Source organism: Chrysemys picta, chromosome 2, assembly GCF_011386835.1.
Source record: "Chrysemys picta bellii isolate R12L10 chromosome 2, ASM1138683v2, whole genome shotgun sequence".
In the NCBI taxonomy this organism is placed as follows: Eukaryota; Metazoa; Chordata; order Testudines; family Emydidae; genus Chrysemys; species Chrysemys picta.
In genome coordinates this window covers 81,895,122-81,917,106 of record NC_088792.1, presented here as the reverse complement: position 1 = coordinate 81,917,106, position 21,985 = coordinate 81,895,122, and the positions used below count along the sequence as shown (strand labels likewise).

Below are 21,985 nucleotides of genomic sequence, written 5' to 3'. Positions count from 1 at the left end.
ACAGAGACCCAGAGTCTGGAGGGTTGTGCGGGAGTTCTTTATACCATGCAGCTTTGTATCCATTTGTTCCGCAAACAGAGCTTTGCCGTCAAATGGGAGATCCTGCATGGCGGCCTGTGCCTCACTGGGCAGCCCGTACAGCAGGAGCCACGACGCCCTTCTCATGGACACCGCGGAGGCCATGGACTGCGCGGCCGTGTCCGCTGTACCCTCCTCCACCAGTGCCTTGAACTCCTTCCTATCACGTTCCTGGAGGGAGTCCTCGAACTTGGGCAGGGGCCCCCCCCAGACTGAACTCATACCGGCCCAGGAGAGTCTGGCGGTTTGCCACTCGTAACTGGAAGCTCAAGGACGAATAAACTTTTCTTCCAAAAGAGTCCAACCTTCGTGAAGCTTTATTTTTCGGGGTAGGAGCTGGCTGGCCCTGCCGTTCCCTGTGGTTGGCCGACTCGACCACCAGGGATTTGGGTGCCGGGTGGGTGTATAGGTACTTGTGTCCCTTGGCAGGTACAAAGTACTTGCGTTCCGCCCTCTTGGAGATGGGGGCCAATGGAGGCCAGCGTTTGCCAGAGGGCATTTGAAATTTTTGCCACCCCTTCATGGAGAGGCAAGGCTACCCTGCCCGGTGCTGAAGAGGACAGCACATTAAAACAGGGAGTCCAAGGGCTCCTCCATCTCCTCTGCCTGGAGGTGGAGGCTTAATGCAACCCTTTTTAGGAGTTCCTGGTGGGCCCTAAAGTCCTCCTGCAGGACTGAGGGAGGCGGGGCCATAATCGCCTCATCCGGGGAGGGCAAGGAGACCAGTGCGGTACTTTGGGTGGCCGCCGGCACCGGAGGGTCCACCACTTGGTCGGTCTCCGGGCACAGTGCAGCGGATGTACATCCCACCAACTCCTTCCTTGGAGGTCTGGAGAAAGAAGCCGATGTTGCCTCTGAGACTTCGGCTACGGAGCGAGCCCCCACCGGGAACTGCGTCGGGGGCCACAGTGCCCACTGGTATCACTGGGCCGGCCACAGGGTCCGGAGCCACTGCACTTGCTTCAGCACCGGTTGCTCGGCCTGGCTGACCTGGCCCACGGAAGGACGACTACGAGTGGAGGCTGGGCTGACGAATGACCTGCTGCTGTCCCGGGACCAGGAGGAGCAGCGGTGCCGGGAGCAATGCCGACCGCGGGACCACGATCCCAACATGGAGGACCAGTACTGTCGGTAGCAGCTGCTCTGCGATCAGCTCCGATGGGCGGACCCGCAACAGTGAGACGACTGCAATCAACGCCCAGGGCTGCAGAGGCAATGCCTTGGCAGGGTCTTGGAGTGGGATTCCGAGTGGGAACAGCGTCGACGTCCATGCCATGACTGGCTGTGGTAACCCCTCCGAGACGAGGACCTTTGGCGACGTGTGCCTCGGTCCCATCTGTACTCACTCCTTGAAGCGAAGCGGTGCCAAGAGTCTCGGTCGGATGGCACCCAACCAGACAGTCTTGCGGGAGTCGAGGGCAATCCACGTGGACTTTGCCCTGAACGGTCGCTGGGCGGCAAATGGTGTCGGGAATGTTCCCTGGACCGAGACCAGTACCAAGCCGGGGGCGACTGTGGAGGTCCCAGCGGTGGCTTGCCCCAGAGCACGGGACTAACATCGGCAGCACGCCTGGTACTGGCATGGACATGACGTCCAAGGCTGCCTGCAGGGCCTCCGGCGTGAAGGGCATCCAGACATCCGGGGATACCTGGTCTGAAGCGGACGGCTACTCTGCTCTACGTGAGTCGGAAGCCTAGAGGCCGGAGGGGATCGAGGCTTGCCCAACATGGGTCTAGCCTCTGCCCCGGGTTTTCCTCTGTGCTGCTGCTGTGAAGGAATCTTTTTGCCTTCTTGTGCCCTGTGGATGGAGAGTGGTGCCGACTGGTCAAAGGCTCCAGAAGGTTGCCACGCACCAACACCGCAGTGCCGACTCGGAGCGGCGCGCTGGAATCGGGGTCAGCACCGACTCCATCAGAATGGCCCGAAGCCTAATGTCTCTTTCCCTCTTGGTCCGAGGTTTGAACAACTTGCAAATCTTGCAACGATCGCTGATATGGGCTTCTCCCAAACAGCATGAACAGTCCACATGTGGGTCACTCCTTGGCACAGATCGCCTACAGGTGTCTCACGACTTAAAACCCGGGCCCTGGGCATGCCCCGGCCCGGGCTCTCTAACTGAACAGCTAACTAACTACAGGTACTAACACTGAACGAACAAGAGTTCTGGGGACGAGCTACAGCAAAGCTAGAGCAGAGTAGTTCCGATCCACATTTACTGGTGGCAAGAAGAAAATGAGGGTGGGGGGAGCGCACAGCTCCCCTTATAGCACGTCATGGAGGCACCACTCCAGGGGTTTTTGGGGCACTCCCCCACTACGTGTACTGCTAGGGGGAAAACTTCCGTCACCGGTGCACGTGGCGAGCACGCACACCTATTGTGGAATACACATGAGCAATCACTTGAAGAACTGAAGATATTAACTGGTATACTGTAACGGAAGAATGATTAAATACATACATGCAGCAATACAGAGAGACTAGCTTTTGAGCTTTTAATTAAGTTTTCTTACTCCTGTGAGTTTAGGTCAGCATTGCTAGCCCAATGTTTTGGGGATTTCATGCATCAATTACCCAAATTAAAACCTTATCATTGACGTGTGAATTCAAATGCTAGCCTGTTCGGCTTGTGGAGCTGCTAAGCTTGTTTGCACACAGAGCTGTGAGACGTCACTTTCTCACATGATGAGAAAGTATATTTAAGAAAAATTCTGAAACCCAGAAATGAAATGAGCACAGTTTCAACAGAAAAAAAAAGTGTAGTTACTATATACAGGGTCAAAAAAATCTCAGGGTACTTATGTTAGATATAGGATTGCATACCTGAGATCTGGAACTCAAAGCATTGAACATATCAAAAAATACAAAACAGGTGAAGGTCATCGTTGTATCTCGAGGTGTTATGACATTATCTCGTAACTAACAGAAGAAAGCAAGAAAATGGCTTTAGTGTATGTAACCTCATAAATGAGCAAACATTCAAAGCATTTATTTTAAGGAAGTTTTGTTCTAATATTTGGAAATAACAAAAACTCTGCTTTGCAACAAGCAGATTTAGCAAGTCTTCAAGCAAGTACTTACACACATGGTTATAACTAATCTCATTAAGTAGTACTCTTTATTTCAGGTCGTGATTAAAAATTAATGGTGTGATTTTGCAAACATTTATGCACAACTCTATAATACATTACAAACAGGATTAGATATTTCCCTCCTTTAAGAATACTAAGTTAGGTGGTCATTTTAGAATAGCCTGGGTGGGGGGGAATGCTCACAGAAAACTTATTTGAAAAGCGTGTTTGCGGAGTGTGTGTGTGGGGGGGGGGGGGGAGGAAATGGGGAATACTTTGAAATGAAGTTACTCAACTTGTGCAGTAACTGTGGTTTTTCCAAGATGTCCCCCTATGGGTGCTCATTTCAAGTGCACATGCAGTTCTTGAGCCCTGGATCAGAAATTTTCATTAGCAGCAGCCAGTCAGCCCACGCAAACATCCTGTGCCTCCTTGGGCAACACACACAGGCTATCCAGGGATGTGCAGGGGAACTGCCCTCAGTTCCTTCTCCACCTGAACATCCCACAGAGAACAGTCGGAAGCAGGGGAAGGAGGACGGGTAGTGAAGCACCCACAGGGACACATGTCTTGAAGAACCACAGTTACTGCGCAAGGTGAGTAGCCTCTTCGAGTAGTGTTATGGACGGTCCTCTTCAGGTGGCACTGTTTCATAGGAATGGCCTTTGAGTAGCCAGCAGTTGAGGTATGGGAAGACTAGGATTGCTTCATGTTGGAGGTAAACAGCCACTGCCACTAGGACCTTTGACAGCCTTAGGGTGCAAGAAAGGCCGAAGGGAAATACTCAGTATTACAAATGATCCTGGCCTATAGTGAAGCATGGCTATTTTATTGTAGGTCAAGAGCCAAAAGTCAATGCCATTCCTCTAGTAAATGAGTTATAGTTATCACTCACAATCCCGAACTGGGATTTTACGAATTTGTTAGAAGTCTTAGATCTAAGATCAATCATCACCCTCCATTCTCCTTTGGCACAAGAAAATATTTCACGTAAAACCCTTTATCCTTGTGAGGAGGTGGGATTTCCTAATTGAAGGAGAGAGACGACGTCTTGTCTCTATATAAGCTCGTGAGAGGGATACCTGAAGAAAGACGGGGAAGGAGGAGGGAAGGGAAGAGGTACTTAAAGTGGATGGTGTAGGCTGACATTATGACCCCTATAGCCCACTTGTTTGTGATCCATCTCCAAGCATGCTGGAAATGGGAAAAGCGGTCAAAGCAGGGGAGGTGGGTGAATGGTTTCCAGCTGTAAAACTAGAGGTGTGGGAGGATTTGAACCCTCAAATCAACCTGTCAAAACTGTTGCTTTTGCAGACAACTGAGTACTTGTGGAGGGCGGGTGAGCAGCCCTCTATGTCTTTTCCTGGGAGGGTCAGAGAATTTATGAAACCAAGAGAACTGAGCAGAACACCATCTCTGGGCAGTCTGACCTACTAAATCTTCTCTTATTCATACGTTAGGGTCATAAAGTGGCCCTGAAGTCCTTTAGCATGTGCACAGACTCGTATGTGATCTCCAGTAGCAGCTTTAGACCATCAAAGGGGAAATTCTCAGTGTTTTGGACCTTTCTCAGAAACCCTGAGAATTGGAGCCCAGATGCCTTGCACATAATAGTGCCATGGAGACGGACCTGGCAGCAGCATTCAAGGATGCTTGAAGAGAGCATAAATTGCCCTCTGAAATAATGGACTACAATTGTTCTTTATGTTCCTGCAGCAGATATTCAATAAAGGCCATAAATCTATTGTAGTTTATAAAATTATATTCGTCTGTGATCACCTGATACTTAATCTGAAATTGCCTGGCTGCTGATGAATAGGACTTCCATCCAAAAAAGGTTACTTTCTTTTGATGCTAGTCATACAGGTCCTTGTAGACTTGGATTAGCATTGCTTACCCCATTCATTTACAGCATCCTCCACCAGGGAGTTAGTTGGAGGAGCGAGAACACAAAAATTCTGAGTTCTTAGGGGAATATATTTCTTATCTACTTATTTACACATTGGCGGAAGAATATCAGATGTCTGCCACACAGTCTTAGCTGGATCCAGGAGTGCCTCTATACTGGGTAACATCACCCTGGACGGCATTGCTGACTGCAGGATGTCCAGCAGTTTGTGCCACGAGTTCTTGACCTCTTCAAGTAGTATCAGAAGAGTGCCAACTGCCCAATTTGTAAGATCCTGAAAGTGCCAGAAATCGTCGGCCATGGAAAGCGGAAGAGGCATAACTGCCTCGTCTGGAGACAAAAGATGAATGTTTTTGAGGGGTGTCCTCTCTATCCACCTGAGCCTCCTGTTCCTCAAACATCTCTCCTCTTTTGGGGAGGACTGGTTAGAGAGGAGAGAGGATTGTACAACTCTAGCCTCCTTATGAGACTGTGCCAGTGGTTTGGCAAACGGCTGCTGGTAGCTCAGTGATCCCAACATGGCCACTGAGGGGGGGGTCCTATACAGGAGTGAGGATGGTTCCACCATCTTTGTCATTGAGCACAAGGATCTTCCTATGACAGTCAAAGACTGGGTTACTACATATCCATATAGGAGAACCAAGTCAGTCTCTTCAAAGTCTCCTTCATCCTCCTCAATATCCTTTAATGTGGGGGCACCCTCAGAAAAGTGTGGAGAATTCTGCAGTACCAAAGGGCCATGGTAATCTGGAGGGTCTCACTACTGAGAGATGCTCAGTACCCATGAGCAGTAGTACCCATCAGACAGATCCTTAGAGTACATGAATTAATGTGGTGGTGAGTAGGGGACAACATGGCAGCCAAAGACACAGTACATCAATTGGGATCATACAGATGCAGGTGCTGATGGTCTCTGGTGCCACTGTTTGCTCGGTACTGAGGGTGCTGAATTGGTAGGCACCGACAGCAGGGCTATGCCAGATGGTACCAGTCCAAAGTGCTTATACTTTCTCTCCTTGTCCCTTGTACGCTGTACTGAGGCCCTGTAGGAGCAGTGTTTCTCCTTCAAGCTATGGGGCTTTCCAGCCCTGTTGGTACCAGAGGATGTGTTTTTCCACTTCTACAGTATCAAGCTGAGAAGTCAAGGCTGCCAAGACTATGAATCTCTCAGAGAACTGGGGCCTTTTAGGAGCTGGCTCCTTAAGGTGAGTGGCCACACTCCTCTCCTTGGAAACCTCCATAGCCTTCCCTTTCTTCGGGGAAACATGCTAATGTTGAAGGGGTGCCAAATCTGTTTGGTGACGGATGATTTGGGGGAAGTCTCCTGACTCAGATATCAGTCTAAGGGAGCAATCCATCAGCCACTTCAATTTAGTCTCCCCATCCTTCCTTGCCCTGGATTAGAGGGCCAGGCAGAAATTGCACTTCTTGGAAATGTGCGACTCCACAAGCATTGGCCACACAGAGTGGCCATCACTAACTGGTATAGCCAGGAGAGGCAGTGTTTAAAACCTGGCGAGACATGAATACCCTGCCAGGAAAATAAGGCTCCCAGAAGGGAGGAAGAAGAGTCCCATCAGTCCTCTTATGACTATATCATTAAGAACTAAGCACACTAATCCCCAAACTTTTGAGGGTCGCACTCCCTACCCCGGGGCTGAGATGCATGGACAGGGATAAGGGGGCAAGGCTGGGAGTGGGGCTGCAGCCAGGGACTGTGGTTGGGGGCGAGAGCAGAAGTGGCGCCACAGCGAGGCCCGTGGCCAAGTGCAGCTCTGCTCCCAGCCCCAGCCTGGGAATGGAGCCGCGGCCAGCAGCCAAGACTGGAGGCGGGGCCAGGAGCGGAGCCAGACTGGGGCTAGGAGCCAAGAACACGGCTCAGGGTGAAAAGGGGCTGGGTGGATTCTGCACTAAGCTAATGCTACACAAAAACCACCATAGGTAACAGTACACAAGATAGCAAAGTTTCACTTATCACCTTGAGTGTAAGCCCTGTCTCAGGCCAAGGTAGTTGAGAAGGAACTGAGGGTAATTTGCCCATACATTCCTATTTAGGCTTGGCGCATAGCATGAGGTGGTATAGGATGCATGTGCAGGCCGAACAGACACTGCTAATGGAAAATCTCTAATTAAAGGCTCGAGAGGTGCATGTGCGCCTGAAGTGGAGCACCCACAGGGTGCCTGCCCAAAGAGGGTCTATTTTTAATACCACACCTATTACTATTATAGCTCTCCCTTTCAACAACCTCTTTGAAATTCTTCCATACAGTCTTCCCTACAATCTGGCTACAGTTTGGGATGAAACTGTTTCCTATAACTAAAAATTCAAATTTATGCACATTCTTAATTTAATTGCTAATATTAATGGGATTTGCGCTATAAATGAAGTTTCACTTATTGCTTTAACACTTGTCCATTTTTCATACCTCCCTCCAGAAGACAAACAGTGTTCCAAACACAATAATTGTTGATGAAACTAGTATTTTAACTATCAAGTTTTTGGTCAAAATGCTGTCCTTCAAGTTCCTTGGGGGACTCCGAATAACATCTTTATCCACAGGTTCCACGCCCAGGCTTTAAAAAAAAAGAAAGAAAGAAAGACATTTTAGAATACCAGATTTATCACCAAAATATAAAATTTCAAATCAATAGTGAATAATTCAGAAAGAGAATGAGCTTTGAATATTCCTTCTATTCAGAAAAGCATCCATCTGTAAACAAGAGTCCTCTCAAGAATACAAGTACTTATTATTCCACATGAAGTGCTATGCAGTATTAGAGCTGTAGGGTTGCATTGTCACTTAATGTAGTATTTCCCTGCATCACGTGCATCTTAGATTTCTATAGTCCCATTACTATAGCTCCTAGGTACTTTCTAAAAAATCTAAAATATAGGCCACACATATGCAGTAGCAGAAAAAGGTTTGCTCTTAACCTGTGTATCTAATGTCTAAACTCCCCTAATCTGGAACTAATGGATGTACTCTTCTCTCCCACACATAGGGAGACTGTTTACTCAATCGAAGAGGAACTTGGTTCAAAGTGCCTCCTCAGAGTAGTCACCCTTCACCGGATTCTTTCCTGGCACACACTTTTAGAAGTACTATAAGCTGTAAACTCAAACCTTTTGATCATCATGCAGAACTCTTCTGAGATCCCTTAAAAAAACTAGGTCTGGCAAGTAGCCCATGGAATGCTACATCCAACCTCAGGAGAATTACAATAGAAGGCTCACTGCCACCACTTAGGAAAGCCTGTCCCCCTGCCAAAGTCCAGGCCCTGTCTAGGAAGGTGCTATCACCCTTGTTCAGTAGGAAGGATCCATGTCCTTCTGACAACAAAAATCCCTCTTCTCTGAAGTGATACATCTATCTGTATGGTACCTGAAGCATTATTCTATTTCTTAATTAGGGCAGTCACAGACAGAACTCTAAACTATTGTTACTAGAACCTTAATAGATCACTCATTAGATAAGAATCAGACTAAAATAAAGGATGAGCTTTATATGGTGGAGACCACCAAACTCTAGTAGGATAAAGAAGAGTATTCATATTGCTCCTGATTCTTTTGGAGAAAGATTTACTTCTCCCTTATCAAGGAGAAGTTATGGCCAGCTCATTTTTATCCTGATCCCCCCTCAACCAGATATGCGGAAAGCAGTGGAGCAACAGAATCTGGGTTTGTTGGGAAGGAAATAAAGCCAAGTGTCATCAGCATACAGGAGACACTGCAGTTTGGAGTGTCAGTCTTCCTTATTCTTTATACACATTGAACAAAAGGGATAACAATACAGAGCTATGCTACAAACATCACAATAGGTAGCAATGTTGCACAAGTAAAATGTCCCCCCAGTTTTTAGAATTACCCATTAAAAGGTCACTTTAAAGAAGTTTAAGACTGTTCTCAAGTTACATACATAGGAAGTTGCTCTTTTCTGAAAAGATCATGGTATTTGTTTATTTTGCTGAAAGCAGACTCCATCAAGGGGTAAAAATAGTATTTTACCTTTGAGCTGGAGGTCCATCCATAATAATATTGATCCACAAGATCTGCATGGCATTGAGAGGATTAGGTAAATTCATTAAAGTAGCCAGTGAGATTAAAGTCAATGCAGCTATACTCCTGTTGAGAGAAGCCATTTTATAAAATTGTCAGCATGGCACATTCCTGAAGATTAGTTGATAATACTTTTACTCAACACTTCAAGTGCTGAAAGTTAGGTATGTTATGTTTAGATCGCTTTTAAATTAAGTACTAAGACTAACCCTAACTTTGCAAGGCAAAGCATTGGGACCACTTAAATAAATCTGTCAAAACAGATTTTGTTTAAAATATGGAAGTTTTGTACTTTATATTAATGCAACACACACACACAAATATCAGAGTTTGTCTTTTAGTCCTAAAATGACTGCCAAACTTCCAGATAATCTTTTAAAGATATCATTGGTCTACACCCAACAATAATCTATTTTGCAACAGGTAATTAATTTGCATATTTTGTTGTGTTGGTTTGGGCAAAAGGGTGTAGAAAGCTGAACTTTTAATTATGTTCCTTGGAATGCAGACCACTAGATTTTTTTTTTTTTTTTTTGGTGGAACTGCTAGTTTGAGAGACTAATAACCTTAATCAACCAAGTGAAATACTACCCAGGCTTCCTAAAAAGAGAAATTCTACTTAGGAATGGGGACACTTCCCTCTACATATTGATCAGGACACAGGAAAACACAGACAGCTGAATGGAATCAAAGAGGCAGGCTCTAATTTTATTAATACTGAAGGTTGAGTTCACTGGTCCCTCCTGGGTCTTGTGCTCAAGTATACCCCAGGTATAGCCACAAGTTGCAATAATATTTATTGACTTCTCTCCTCTGCACACCCTGCCTCTTTTAAGGAACAAAAAACCAACAAAAAACCAACCACACTCGTCCTTATTATCCTCACCTACCAAGCCTGCAGAATGCTGTGAGGTAGGTAAAAAACCCACTGGACAGTTCGCCAATCTTTCCCAGTGGGGAAAAAAAATTCTTGAACCCAGAAGACGATGGGTTAGGCCCACAGCAAGCCTGGAAACAAAGCTCTGATAACTACACCACCTATACAGCACCAAGAATCATTGGTGTGTGTCCAGTAATGCTTATACTTCAAGGTGAATGGGGCTGGCTGGTGGCAGCCAACTAATGCATCCTCCCTCCCAAATTGGATGTGGATGGCTAGGGGAGGCTGAGGTCTGTTCCAATCTTAGCCCCCCTACATGATTGATGTGTGCGATCCAGGCAGGGAGAAAGGAAGGGGCATTGTTCCAGAGGGGAATGCACCTCTCCAACCATGACCCTATAGGGTGATCAGACTGGCAGGAGAATGGCTAAGTAGTTTCTTTCCATCTTAGAGGGGGGTTGTCAAGGTATCAGAAGATTGGTTATTTTGCTGTTTTTAAAAACTGACCAAAGTCATACTAAGTAAATACGAATAGCAAAATAGAAAATGGAAAGAAAAAAAAAGCAATGATTAGGAAACTTTCACAATAATGGTCAATGTGTTTTCTAACCTAGTGGATACCTCCACCAATGCTTGTAGACTACACCAATATTTATCACGTTTGGTTCTGTGCAGTATGAAATTTAACTCATTTACAATGTAATTGGAAGCTTCTGACATTGGCAATGATGTTGCAAACTTACGTGCTTAGCTGAAATCTAACAAAATTTTTTATGTTATTATAAATTCCTTTACCCTCTTCAATTGCAGACCTGCAATTAAAAACAAAAACAAAACAATACTTACACAGACCAAAGGAGGGAATGTAAAAAAAAAAAAGCTTAAAATAATAAGCTATTCTGAGAAAAGTGAATTTCAGCAGTTTTGATTATATTTTAAATAGTGTCAAATTTCACAAAATGTGTTAAGGAGCCTTCTATTCCACTCAGGCAATTATAATCATGCTTACTCAGCTTTTCTATTATTACTAATTTAATCATATTAAGTTTCTCATTCCAGCTCTACTACAACTTGACTTTCAAAATAAGAGGATACAATTTAAAAAGAGATCATTTACAGGTGACCTTACTACTTGATCTTGAAGAGCCACCTTTAAACCATTTGCACAAGGAACTGGAATTTCCCAATGCTATGCAGCTATATCACAATATATTCTTTTAGGGAATAATCATCTTGAAGAGTTTCAGAGGGGTTAGTTTCAGAATTTAAGGGTTAGAGCATAACCAAGTTAACCTATCTGAAATTTATAAGGCTAGTTGAGGAGTTAATATATACTGCAGATTAGATGGCTGTGTTTTACTCCAGGGTTCTTATCTAAATAAGACAATAATATCGTAATTCTTATCTTAATGAATACAAGCAAGCAGAAACACAAAAAGGATAATTAATCAATTAGTTCACAGAAGGAGCTGATCATGCCTGCAAATACTTTTATCTGTAGACATTTCAATAGTTTGTTTTTCTTCTCAGAAATAAAATCAAGATTAAAATCCTTAATATTGGACTTTTCCTAAAAGATGCTCTAGGAACTATTTTGGCAAAGTTTGATTGCCTGTGTTGTACAGGAGGTTAGACCAGATGATCACAATGGTTCCTTCTGGCCTTGGAATCTATGAATATGAAAACACTTGTAAGTGCTGAAGTGCATCATTTATGCAAAAGTTGGCTAAAGCCCAGGAGTAGTGTTCTGAAATTCTCCTGTTCTATTTTCCACAGACTTAATGAAAAACAAATTCAGTTTCACAAATAGCTTAATCTTAAAGAAAAGGTAAAGGTGGGTGAGAAGGTGGAAATCAGAAGCACAGACTAGGAATAGGGAGGATGAAAATTCATTTTGCCAGCTGGAAGGTAAAGTTTGGCAGGCAATGACAGAAACAATACTAATGTAGTGCAACCGAGTGTACTCCTGCTATATTAAGGATAGATGTGTTCGAGTAATTTCTTTCAAGAGGAGATGTCAAAACATCCCCATGCTCAATTTGCATGGGGCTGGAGACTCATCCATCTATCTTGTATTTATTCTGGTTTAAGCCAAAATACCACTGCTGTTTTTTCAGCTAACAAAGTTTTGTAGGAATGACTACAAAACAATGAACAGTAACCCAAATCAAAGTGGTCAGCTGCAGCTTTCAAAACAACTTTTACTATGAGATTTTTGTTCCTTCTAGGAGGAACGACTGCATCAGCAGCAGGTACACCTTGATTTATCTGAACATAAAAAGTTGAAACATAGCTTAAATATAAGCTAACTGTGCCTATGCTAGGCTTCTCTTTCAATTTCCCATCACTCCAGCTCCACTTGTTGTCATAATAGTACTACATAGAAGACACCTGTGTTTTTTAAAACATATACAACTCCGTGGTCTAACCTTGCTCTGAGCAGTTCCTATTACAACGGTTAACATATGGATGTCCTTTCTGCACTGCACTCAATTACCACCACTAATACCAGCAGAAAGTGTTAAGGGGGGAAAAAGTTCAGTGTAGACTAGGCCTAAAGGCTTAAATAGTTTTAATACCAATGTGCATCTAAGAACAGACTCCATTCTCCCCCTACAACTCCCTCCATAGAAATCTGCATACTCTTGCTGACAACCTGCCCAAGTGCTTATGAAAGGTAACCAGATAATATAAAAAGCTTATTTAGAACCCATGAAAATAATGGTTTGAATAAAGGCATTAATGGTTTTTTTAGACTGCAGTACAAACTAATCAGCACTAAAGATCAATTTTCTTAGGATATGCATAGGAATTTGTAAGTTAACTGCAGCTAAATGTACAAGGAGGAAGTATCCTTTTGCAAAGTATAGTTGGGGGGAGGGAAGTGATTTCCTAACACTTTTTTTATTTAAGACTTGTTGAATACTTGCAGAAATCAGAAACTTACATTATTGTCTGAAAATCATCATCCACTAAGATCATATCAGCTGCTTCCTTACAAACATCTGTTCCAGTCTGCCCCATTGCCACTCCAATATCTGCAGCCTTCAGAGCTACAGCATCATTCACTCCATCTCCTGTCATAGCTACTACCGCACCATTATTTTGTAAGGACTACAAAAAAGGAAAGAATTTGTTTAAGGCAATGATCAGAGCAATCTGATCCACACCACTATCCTGACAACAGTCTATCTACAATCATGTCATCTAATTATAAAAATGGTATTACAATTCCATTTAAGTGAGCTCTTACATGTGATTTCTCTTTTAAAAAAAAGCCACCACACCTCAATCTAAAGTTACTGTACTCCTTCCCAGGAAGCCCAGCTAAAAACCTATGCTTGTAGAGAAGTGAGCTTGCTCACAAGTTGTATTTAAGAAATCATCAAGAAGAGCAAAAAGTCCATGAGTTTATATTTACCATTGTTTCCTATATTTCTCTCAATTACATTCCAACTGTTGCTTAATGTTTGATTTCTTCATTATCTTTGCTCTTTTGCTTGTGCTAATTGTTATCTTGAGAACATCTCTTTGTAGTCACGCTTTATTTACTTTTCTTTTTCTAATATTTCTATATCACTTTAGACATTTTCTTAGCTTCAGAATTGAAGCATTATCACAGAATTGGCTTGAAATTCATGCCTTTTCATTCTGCTTTGGGATGCAGCAGAAACATGGATTCCCATAAGTTCCTAGTCAATTCAACTGCAATGTGACACTTAGGCCTTGGCTACACTTGGGGATTCACAGCCCTCACAGCGCTGCAAGCTATTCCCCTCGCAGCGCTGCAAGCTATTCCCCTCGCAGCGCTGCAAGCTATTCCCCTCGCAGCGCTGCAAGCTATTCCCCTCGCAGCGCTGCAAGCTATTCCCCTCGCAGCGCTGCAAGCTATTCCCCTCGCAGCGCTGCAAGCTATTCCCCTCGCAGCGCTGCAAGCTATTCCCCTCGCAGCGCTGCAAGTACTCCACCTCTCTGAGGGGAATAGCTTGCAGCACTGCGAGCGAGCGTGCAGCGCTGAATACACTGGCGCTTTACAGCGCTGCACTCTGAGGGGGGCGTTTTCACACCCCTGAGCGCAGCAAGTTGCAGTGCTGTACAGCGCCAAGGCCTGAATCTCAGTTGACCCTCTGGCATCTGAAAGGGTTATGCTGTCCAACAGCAGCTGCATGTAGTCTCTCTACTGGGCATTGTGAGGTTTCCCAACTTGTCTTCTTTTCAAATAAATTTCTGTTTCACAACCAAATACATTTCAAACCTATTTCATTCTGACATATCTTAACCTGTTACAATTTTAGTAAATATATTATAAAATAAGGTCTCCAGCAGTTATCCTGCACTTCTACTTCTGGAGAAACATACCTTTATGATTTTCAATTTATGTCTGGGACTGGCTCTGTAAAACACTGCAATCTATCAAAGGAAGAACATAAAGAATGAACATTGAAAACTTGAGAAATTAAGAGCTGAAATTTATACTGCAAGATTAGATGATACAACAATACTTTGAATGCCAAACTATATCCCCATATAATTAGCTTTCAAGCAGGAGTATTTAGGGAGTTAGGTTTATAGTAATCAGATTACATGTTAGCCATATTTCAATAAAGGTCACAGATTAAGAATGTTGCAGTCCTCATTTTTGTAGGCTGGCATTCTTTTGTAAATAAAACAATATTTTGGAACCAACGCTGTGGAAGAGTCAAGTTTGAGCCTCAAGTTAATTTTGTCTCAATTTTAGTAACTGAACATTCACAACTGCCAAAATTGCAAAATGAATGAGGTTATTCATCTGTCAAGCAAGTTAACAATCCTTTGCAAATAACTGGTTTGTTAGAGGGAATTCAAGGATTGATTAAAAATTAAAAGCATGGAAAATTTTTCTAAAGGAGAGACTAAAAAGGGGGGAGATAGAAGAGGGAGGTGTTCTACTAACCTTTGGTACTATTTGTGAAAGCTGTTGAATATCCAAAGCATCCATTTCTTCTCCTGAGAAGGACTGTGAATTTTTGGAATAGAACCCAAGGCGACTAGCTGGAAAGAAATTTAAAAAAAGATAGTGATTTAACAGACTACCAGTTTTTCTAGTATAAGGAATACAAGATTTTGTGCCTCTATTCTGCCTTAACGTTTGCTACATGTAGGTTTACTCCAGTAGTTTCATAACTCATTATTGAATCAGTAGACTGGAGTAGTTACCTGAACTCTTGAGAAATAACAAATGTGTCGTGAAGTCTATTCTGATTACATGTTTATATTTGCATTAACATTTAGAGGCTTCAAGCAGGTCAGTGCCCCATTGTATTAGGTGCTGTACAAACATAGCAAAAAGTGACAGTCCCTGTCCCAAAGAGCTTACAATCCAAAAAAGGAATAGGAAATTAGCAAATGGATATTGAATCAGTAGACTGGAGTAGTTACCTGAACTCTTGAGAAATAACAAATGTGTCGTGAAGTCTATTCTGATTACATGTTTATATTTGCATTAACATTTAGAGGCTTCAAGCAGGTCAGTGCCCCATTGTATTAGGTGCTGTACAAACATAGCAAAAAGTGACAGTCCCTGTCCCAAAGAGCTTACAATCCAAAAAAGGAATAGGAAATTAGCAAATGGATATGAACAGGTAGAGAAAGGATGGAGTCATAAAATGGGAAGTGAGAAGAGAAGCCTCAGACAAAAGTGAAATTTCAATCTAATTTAACTCCCTTTACAAAGCTTCATCATCAGCCCACACAAAGAATTCCCCTCTGTGACAAACTCCTCCGTAAACCAATAACGTACAGAAGTCAACTAGGTAATTTGTTCAAAGTTAAAACACAAACAAGCCACTTTCAACTTGAAATCCAGTCACATATACAAAAGAGTTTGAAATAATTTCTGGTACCATACCTGCTCTGAGTAACCTGGGCCAGTTTTCCTAAGTGTTTGTTTCTCCCTTGCTGCTATGTGAAAGGCCCCCCACAGACAGGGGAAAAAACTATATAAAAATGAACTCTTAAATTGATTGAGCATCCACTACTGCTAGATAGGGGGGAAAAAAACCACACTCAACTAAACCAAAATTGTCTCAATTACAGCAAATCTTAGGTATAAAAACAATTTTCAGACAGATATAGTTTAAAGGGATACTCAGTTTAAACTACACTCTTTCCTGTTACATCACATTTGACAATCTTATGTCTACTAAAAATACAAACTGTATAGAGTCTATAGATTTGTAAATTTCACAAAATCTTACTTCTATTTTTTATTTGCACCACATAAACCTTTTTAGAGTAACAATTAATAAAATTGTTAATGGCATCCGACAAGTCAAACTGAGAGGAAGAGGTGTATTCATACCAATAGCAATTGCAGTCTCCTGTGAATCTCCGGTAATCATTTTTATTGCTACTCCTGAAGTGATAAGTGTAGCGACAGATTCTTTTACTCCAGTCCTTGGAGGATCAATTATTCCCACCAGCCCCAAAAAGGTAAGCTGTCCCAGCTCAGGACCAGAGGCTAGGGTCAGAACTTTAAGAAAACAAGAAAAATAAGTTAATCTTTTAAAACTAAACAATTTAATAACTAACCAGCGTAGTACATTAACAGACCCCCTTTCCAAAATAAGTATTTCAACCACACACCCTATATATTTTCTAAAAAGGATATAATTCAAATAAATTTTTATTTAAAAAAAACTGGATGATTGGTGCTTACAGACTGTGGGCCCAATGCTGCAAAACACACTCATACATATGAATAACTTTATGCATTGAAATCAATGCAACTACACCTCTACCTCGATAGAATGCTGTCCTCGGGAGCCAAAAAAAATCTTACCGTGTTATAGGTGAAACTGCGTTATATCAAACTTGCTTTGACCCATGGAGTGCGCAGCCCTGCCCCCCCGGAACACTGCTTTACCACGTTTTATCCGAATTCATGTTATATTGGGTCGCATTATATCGGGGTAGAGGTGTATTATGTGAATATTTGCAGGACAGGGGCCTCATTCAGTAGGTAGGCTACAGCAGAAAGTGAGATAGTGCTAGCACCCTCGGGTCACAATTCTCTGAATGGGAACTGCTGTTAGATATATTCTGGTTTGCTTTTTGGTGCCTTGCCTCTCCAAGGAGTGTTGGGGGTGGGGGGGAGAACAGACACCCCTTTCCCAGCTTTGGAAGTCATTACCACATGAAAAAATAATTGCTTTTGGTGTTTAGAGAAAGGTATATCAGGATCTGATTATTGCACACAATTACTGTTTTTCATAATATTAATATGAATAGGAGGCTAAGTGCACCAATATAGGATAAATTGGCCCACCAGTAGAGGCTAAATATTGTCAGCTTATATAAAGAGGGTAAGTGATTTCAATCCACAAATATTTTTTAAAAATAAGGTTGTAAGCAAGCTAAAACTAAATCTGTGAAACAAAGTAAAGGTCAGTATACCATGTCCATGACCCTTTGCAAAGGCGAATGAAAGGCTGTCATGGATGGAGTGTCAGCCCGCAAGTTTCCTGTGTAACACCTCTCCCCTTTTTATCAACATTAATGTTAAAAATAACAAGCAGCCATATTTAAATATTGTGTCTTCTCAGACAATTTAGAGGCCTACAGAAAAAATGGAGCTGACTTACTGTACTGGAGGTTCAAGATGTGTGGTCCCTATCTGTATTCCATACATGGGTATGTATGTGCACCACGCGCCTGAGTCCAGAATTTCTTCAAAGTAGGGTCCATTCACCCACACACACTCACTCAGTAGCTCTTCTTGTGCTCCCAACCAAGGCTATAAGAGGCAGCGCACGTCAACACCTCTCCAGTTCCTCCTCCTACTGCAATCCAACTGGATCTGAAGCAGAGGGGAGGGAGGGTGGATAGTGGAATATAGATAGGGACCACACACCTCTAGGAGCCTCCAATTACAGTAACAATTAATTCTTTGCTGTGATATTCACAGCTGAGGATGTGAGGGAGACTTCCAAACCTGAGCCACTCTTTTTAAGTGACAAATCTGAGGAACTGTTCCAGATTGAGGTGGTGTTAGAAGAGGTTTTGGAATAAATTGATAAATTCAACAGTAATAAGTCAACCTGATCAGATGGTATTAACACAAGAATTCTGAAGGAACTCAAATGTGAAATTGAAGAACTACTGTATTTTTCCCCCCCTCTAACTGTGGTATATAACCTACCATATAAATCAGCTTCTGTACCAGATGACTGAAGATAGCTAATGTGATATCACTTTTTAAAAAAGCTCCATAGGCGATGCTGGCAAGTACAGGTGTAAATCTCCAGGTACCACAGGGTGGATCTTTGAGTCCTTTACAGAATGTAGAGGCTCGTCTGTCTTTTCATTAAGAAGGTTGGACTCAAAGGGGCGGTCTTGCATAGTATTTTGGACCTCTCTAGGGAAGTCCAATGATTGAAGCCTTCACATGACTAGTCCTGTGGCTAAAGATCTGGATGTTGTATCTGCGGCATCTCCCACAGCCTGGGGAGCCACCTTTGATATCAATCTTCCTTCGTCCAGAAAGGACTGGAAATGGGCTCGGTCTTCCATGGGCAGCTTGTTTTTAAAGTCCGCAAACCCGGTGTTAAAATCATATGTTGCTAATAAGGCCTGGCAATTAGCAATACAAAAATCGGAGGCCTGCAGAGGAGAAAACCTTCCCAACCAGGAGATCTAGTCTCTCTGACCCTTTGTCTGCAAAAGTAGAATTTTGGTAGTGTGGCCAAGCTCTTGACATAGCAAGGTGTAGGGGCTCAAGATGCCGGTGTTTGCCAAATTGCTCTGGCCGGTTCAGATATGGCCTCCTTGATTGGGATAGCCACCTGGTCACTACCTGTGGTTGTAAAATGCCCAGGAGTCGATGGTGAGGGTCCTGGACCTCCTGTACTGGGATTTGTAGATCTATCGGTCACAGTAGTCCCCACAGGATTTGATACTAGTTGTCCCTGGTTGGGTCATAGCTGGAGGAATAGTAAAGTCTCACCTGTCTGCCAGGACTCCTGTGCCTTCACGGAAATACTGGTGCAGCCATCTCCTCCGACTCCTCCAAGTCAGAGGATGGTTCCGTTTGTAACAGTGGTACCATGGATACGGAGGCTCTCCAGCTCCATGGATGGAGATGGGGCCTCTGAGACAATGGTATCAGTTCCTCCTCCAGGATAAGGACGTCTCTCAGGAGGGCAGGGCCTGAACAGAGTGGAGACTGCAGGTAGGGGAGGAAGATAGAACTCTCGTACTCTGGGCTGTACAGAGACCTTAGTAATGCTGGAGGCTAATAGATACTCCTGATGGACCAGTTCTGATGACACAGCTGGATGATCAATGGCTAAGCAGGCAGTACCGATGATGAATCCAGACCTGCACTCGTGGATGGGACTGATGAGTCTCTCTCCACTCTCCCCTGCAGTCTCCATCAGAACAGACATCTCTTTTCTTCCATGTCTTACCCTTCCGCATGGGGGTCTTCAGCAGAGCCAGTTCTGTACACATCTCATCCAATCAGGACCAGCTCGGGGAGAAAACGCATTTCTTTTGGACAGTCCGCTTGAGGAGCTGCCCTTATGCTCATGCAAGTGTCTTACTCTCATGGGGGGCCCTATGTGACAACTCCTTGGGCTTCAATGTTAAGCGCGCCACTCTGAGGTTCGTGCTTGGAGGGGCACTGTTGGTCAGCTGAGGCTGACGTACGGGGGATGGGAAGGGTCTCCCAGGTCCATGCAGGGCCTCATAGCCTCTTCCATCAGGAACTTTCAGTCAGAGCTCTCAGGCCTCTCTAGTTTTGGGTAGGAAGGTTTTACACATACTGCACTTAGAGACATGTGCCTCACCCAGACAGAACATGCACCGGTGATGCTTGTTGCTGATGGAGAAGGATCGAGGGCAGGAGAGACAGTTCTCCTGGTTCCAGGACTATGCCCAGGGTCCTGGAATTCAAGAATTTTCACCCAGCTAGGGGGTGGGGGCGAAGAGGAAGAAGAGTAATTCTATTCTGTACTAAACTATATACTAACTAGAATTCTTAAGCTAAAACATACATTTACAATTAAATTTTTACAGGTTCTGCAATAGCAAAGGAGGACACGAGTCCAACTCAGGCCATGCAACAGTAAGAAAGAACTGAAGAGGACGCTGCTTCTTATACCCTCGGTCAGGAGCATGTGAAGAGCTACTGAGCATGTGTGGGTCAACAGACACTGCACTGAAGGAATTCCAGACCTAAGTGCATGGTGTGCATGCGTGCCCACATGTGTAATACACATAGGAACCATCACCCGAAGAAGTAGTGTCCATTCCTTGTGAGCACTCTGACTGCAGCAGTAACTCTAGCAACCTGCTCTGACCAATATTTAGTCATGCTGACTAGTTCAGGCAAGTGTCACACAAACCTGTGGCTCAAATAAGGGTCTCTCTAACCCACATATTCATAGGTCGAATCATATGAGATGAAACAAAAAAGAAAACAGGGGAGAACCTGGGATTACCCCAAAAACCCATAAACCAATTCCTGCAGAAAAAGATGACAGATAAGTGGTGATGAGTCTTATCTCTTCTCACAGGAGAAGAAACTGAAACCTGAGGTACAATATGTCCACATCCACAGATAGTCATGTTATTACTTAACCCTTAAACTAAAGTGCCAGTTTCACACCCAGTCCTAATTTGAAGAAATTGGTGAACATAACAAAACTAGAAAAGGTTGAGTTTAGAGTTTTAAGGTCTCCAAAATTGTCAAGCAACACATTTAAGCGGTTTAACAACCTGTAGAGATGGTACACTAGAGCGGCCTTACCCCTAAGTCCTGCAGAGCCCATAGATATAGTCTCTTGCTGATACTGTTCTCTCTGTTGTTGGGTGAGAGGCAGGGTCTGCCCTTTGCTGTTATATGTTGTACAGTATCTAATCACCTGTTCATAAGCTCCCTTCATAAAGCAAATCTCTGGTTTGTCCTAAGGAAAAAAAAATATTCACACGAGTAATTAGAGTCGTCTAACCTATATCATACATTCTGCAATGTAAGAGTTAACTCATTCATTTAAAGCGAAAATCTATTTTCGTAACAGTGCAATTCTAAATACATAATACACCTCTACCCTGATATAATGCGACATGATATAACACTAATTCAGATATAACGCGGTAAAACAGCGCTTCGGGGGGGGTGGGGCTGCGTGCTCCAGCAGATCAAAGTTCAATATAACGCCGTTTCACCTATAACACGGTGAGATTTTTTGGCTCCTGAGGACAGCGTTATATCAGGGTAGAGGTGTCTATAAATTAGTAGTATTACAGTAGCATCTAGAAAGCCCTCTTGAAATTAGGGCATTTTATTAGGCAATGTGAATACACATTAGACAGTTCATGTCCTGAAAAGCTAATGTGTAGTAGGGCTAGTCTCCATGTACAGCGCAGTAGGGCTTGTCTGCATGGGCAGCTTGACAGCAGCGCAGCTGCATCGGTAGCACTTTAACGAAGAGTTTCTCCCTTGGTGTAGTTCATCTACCTCTCCGAGAGATGGTACCTATGTTGGCGGGAGAGGCTCTGTCAATATAGTGCTATCTCCACAGGGGGTTAGATCAGTGTAATTATGTCGCTCGGGGGGTGGATTTTTCACATCCCTGAACAGTTATTCTGATATAGGTCTGTAGATAGACCTGTCCTAAATAGACAAGACAAAAGGTGGAAAGGAAACCTCAGTTTACAGATTCATAGAATCTGTAAGTCTCTCACTGAATGGTATTTTCTCCAGCTCTCAAATCATGTTTTGTGGCTCATTTCTGCACCCTCTCCAATTTTTCAACATCCTCTTTAAATTGTGGACAAGAACTATACACAGTATGAGTCTCACCAATGCCACATATACAGGTGAAATCTCCCTACTTCTACTCACTACTCCCGTTTTTACATCCAAAGATTGCATTAGTCCTTTTTGCCACAGTACCACACTGGGAGCTCATGTTCAGTTGTATGTCCACTATGATCCCTAAGTCTTTTT

The 21,985-nt window shown here is 43.5% G+C and overlaps 1 protein-coding gene across 10 annotated transcripts in view; it reads right to left on the bottom strand.

The window, feature by feature from the left end:
• The window catches only part of ATP2C1 (ATPase secretory pathway Ca2+ transporting 1), a 126,346-nt gene that overhangs the window by 6,335 nt on the left and 98,026 nt on the right, over positions 1-21,985 (bottom strand). For all 10 annotated transcript variants that reach the window (XM_065583607.1, XM_065583611.1, XM_042841358.2 and 7 more), the window contains 9 exons: positions 20,783-20,939; positions 16,334-16,504; positions 14,927-15,024; positions 14,353-14,403; positions 12,941-13,107; positions 10,737-10,805; positions 9,063-9,179; positions 7,483-7,630; positions 2,900-2,995 (listed from right to left, as the gene is read on the bottom strand). In XM_065583607.1, the coding sequence (XP_065439679.1) occupies positions 2,900-2,995; positions 7,483-7,630; positions 9,063-9,179; positions 10,737-10,805; positions 12,941-13,107; positions 14,353-14,403; positions 14,927-15,024; positions 16,334-16,504; positions 20,783-20,939 (1,074 nt within the window). The remainder of the gene's footprint in view (positions 1-2,899; positions 2,996-7,482; positions 7,631-9,062; positions 9,180-10,736; positions 10,806-12,940; positions 13,108-14,352; positions 14,404-14,926; positions 15,025-16,333; positions 16,505-20,782; positions 20,940-21,985) is intronic.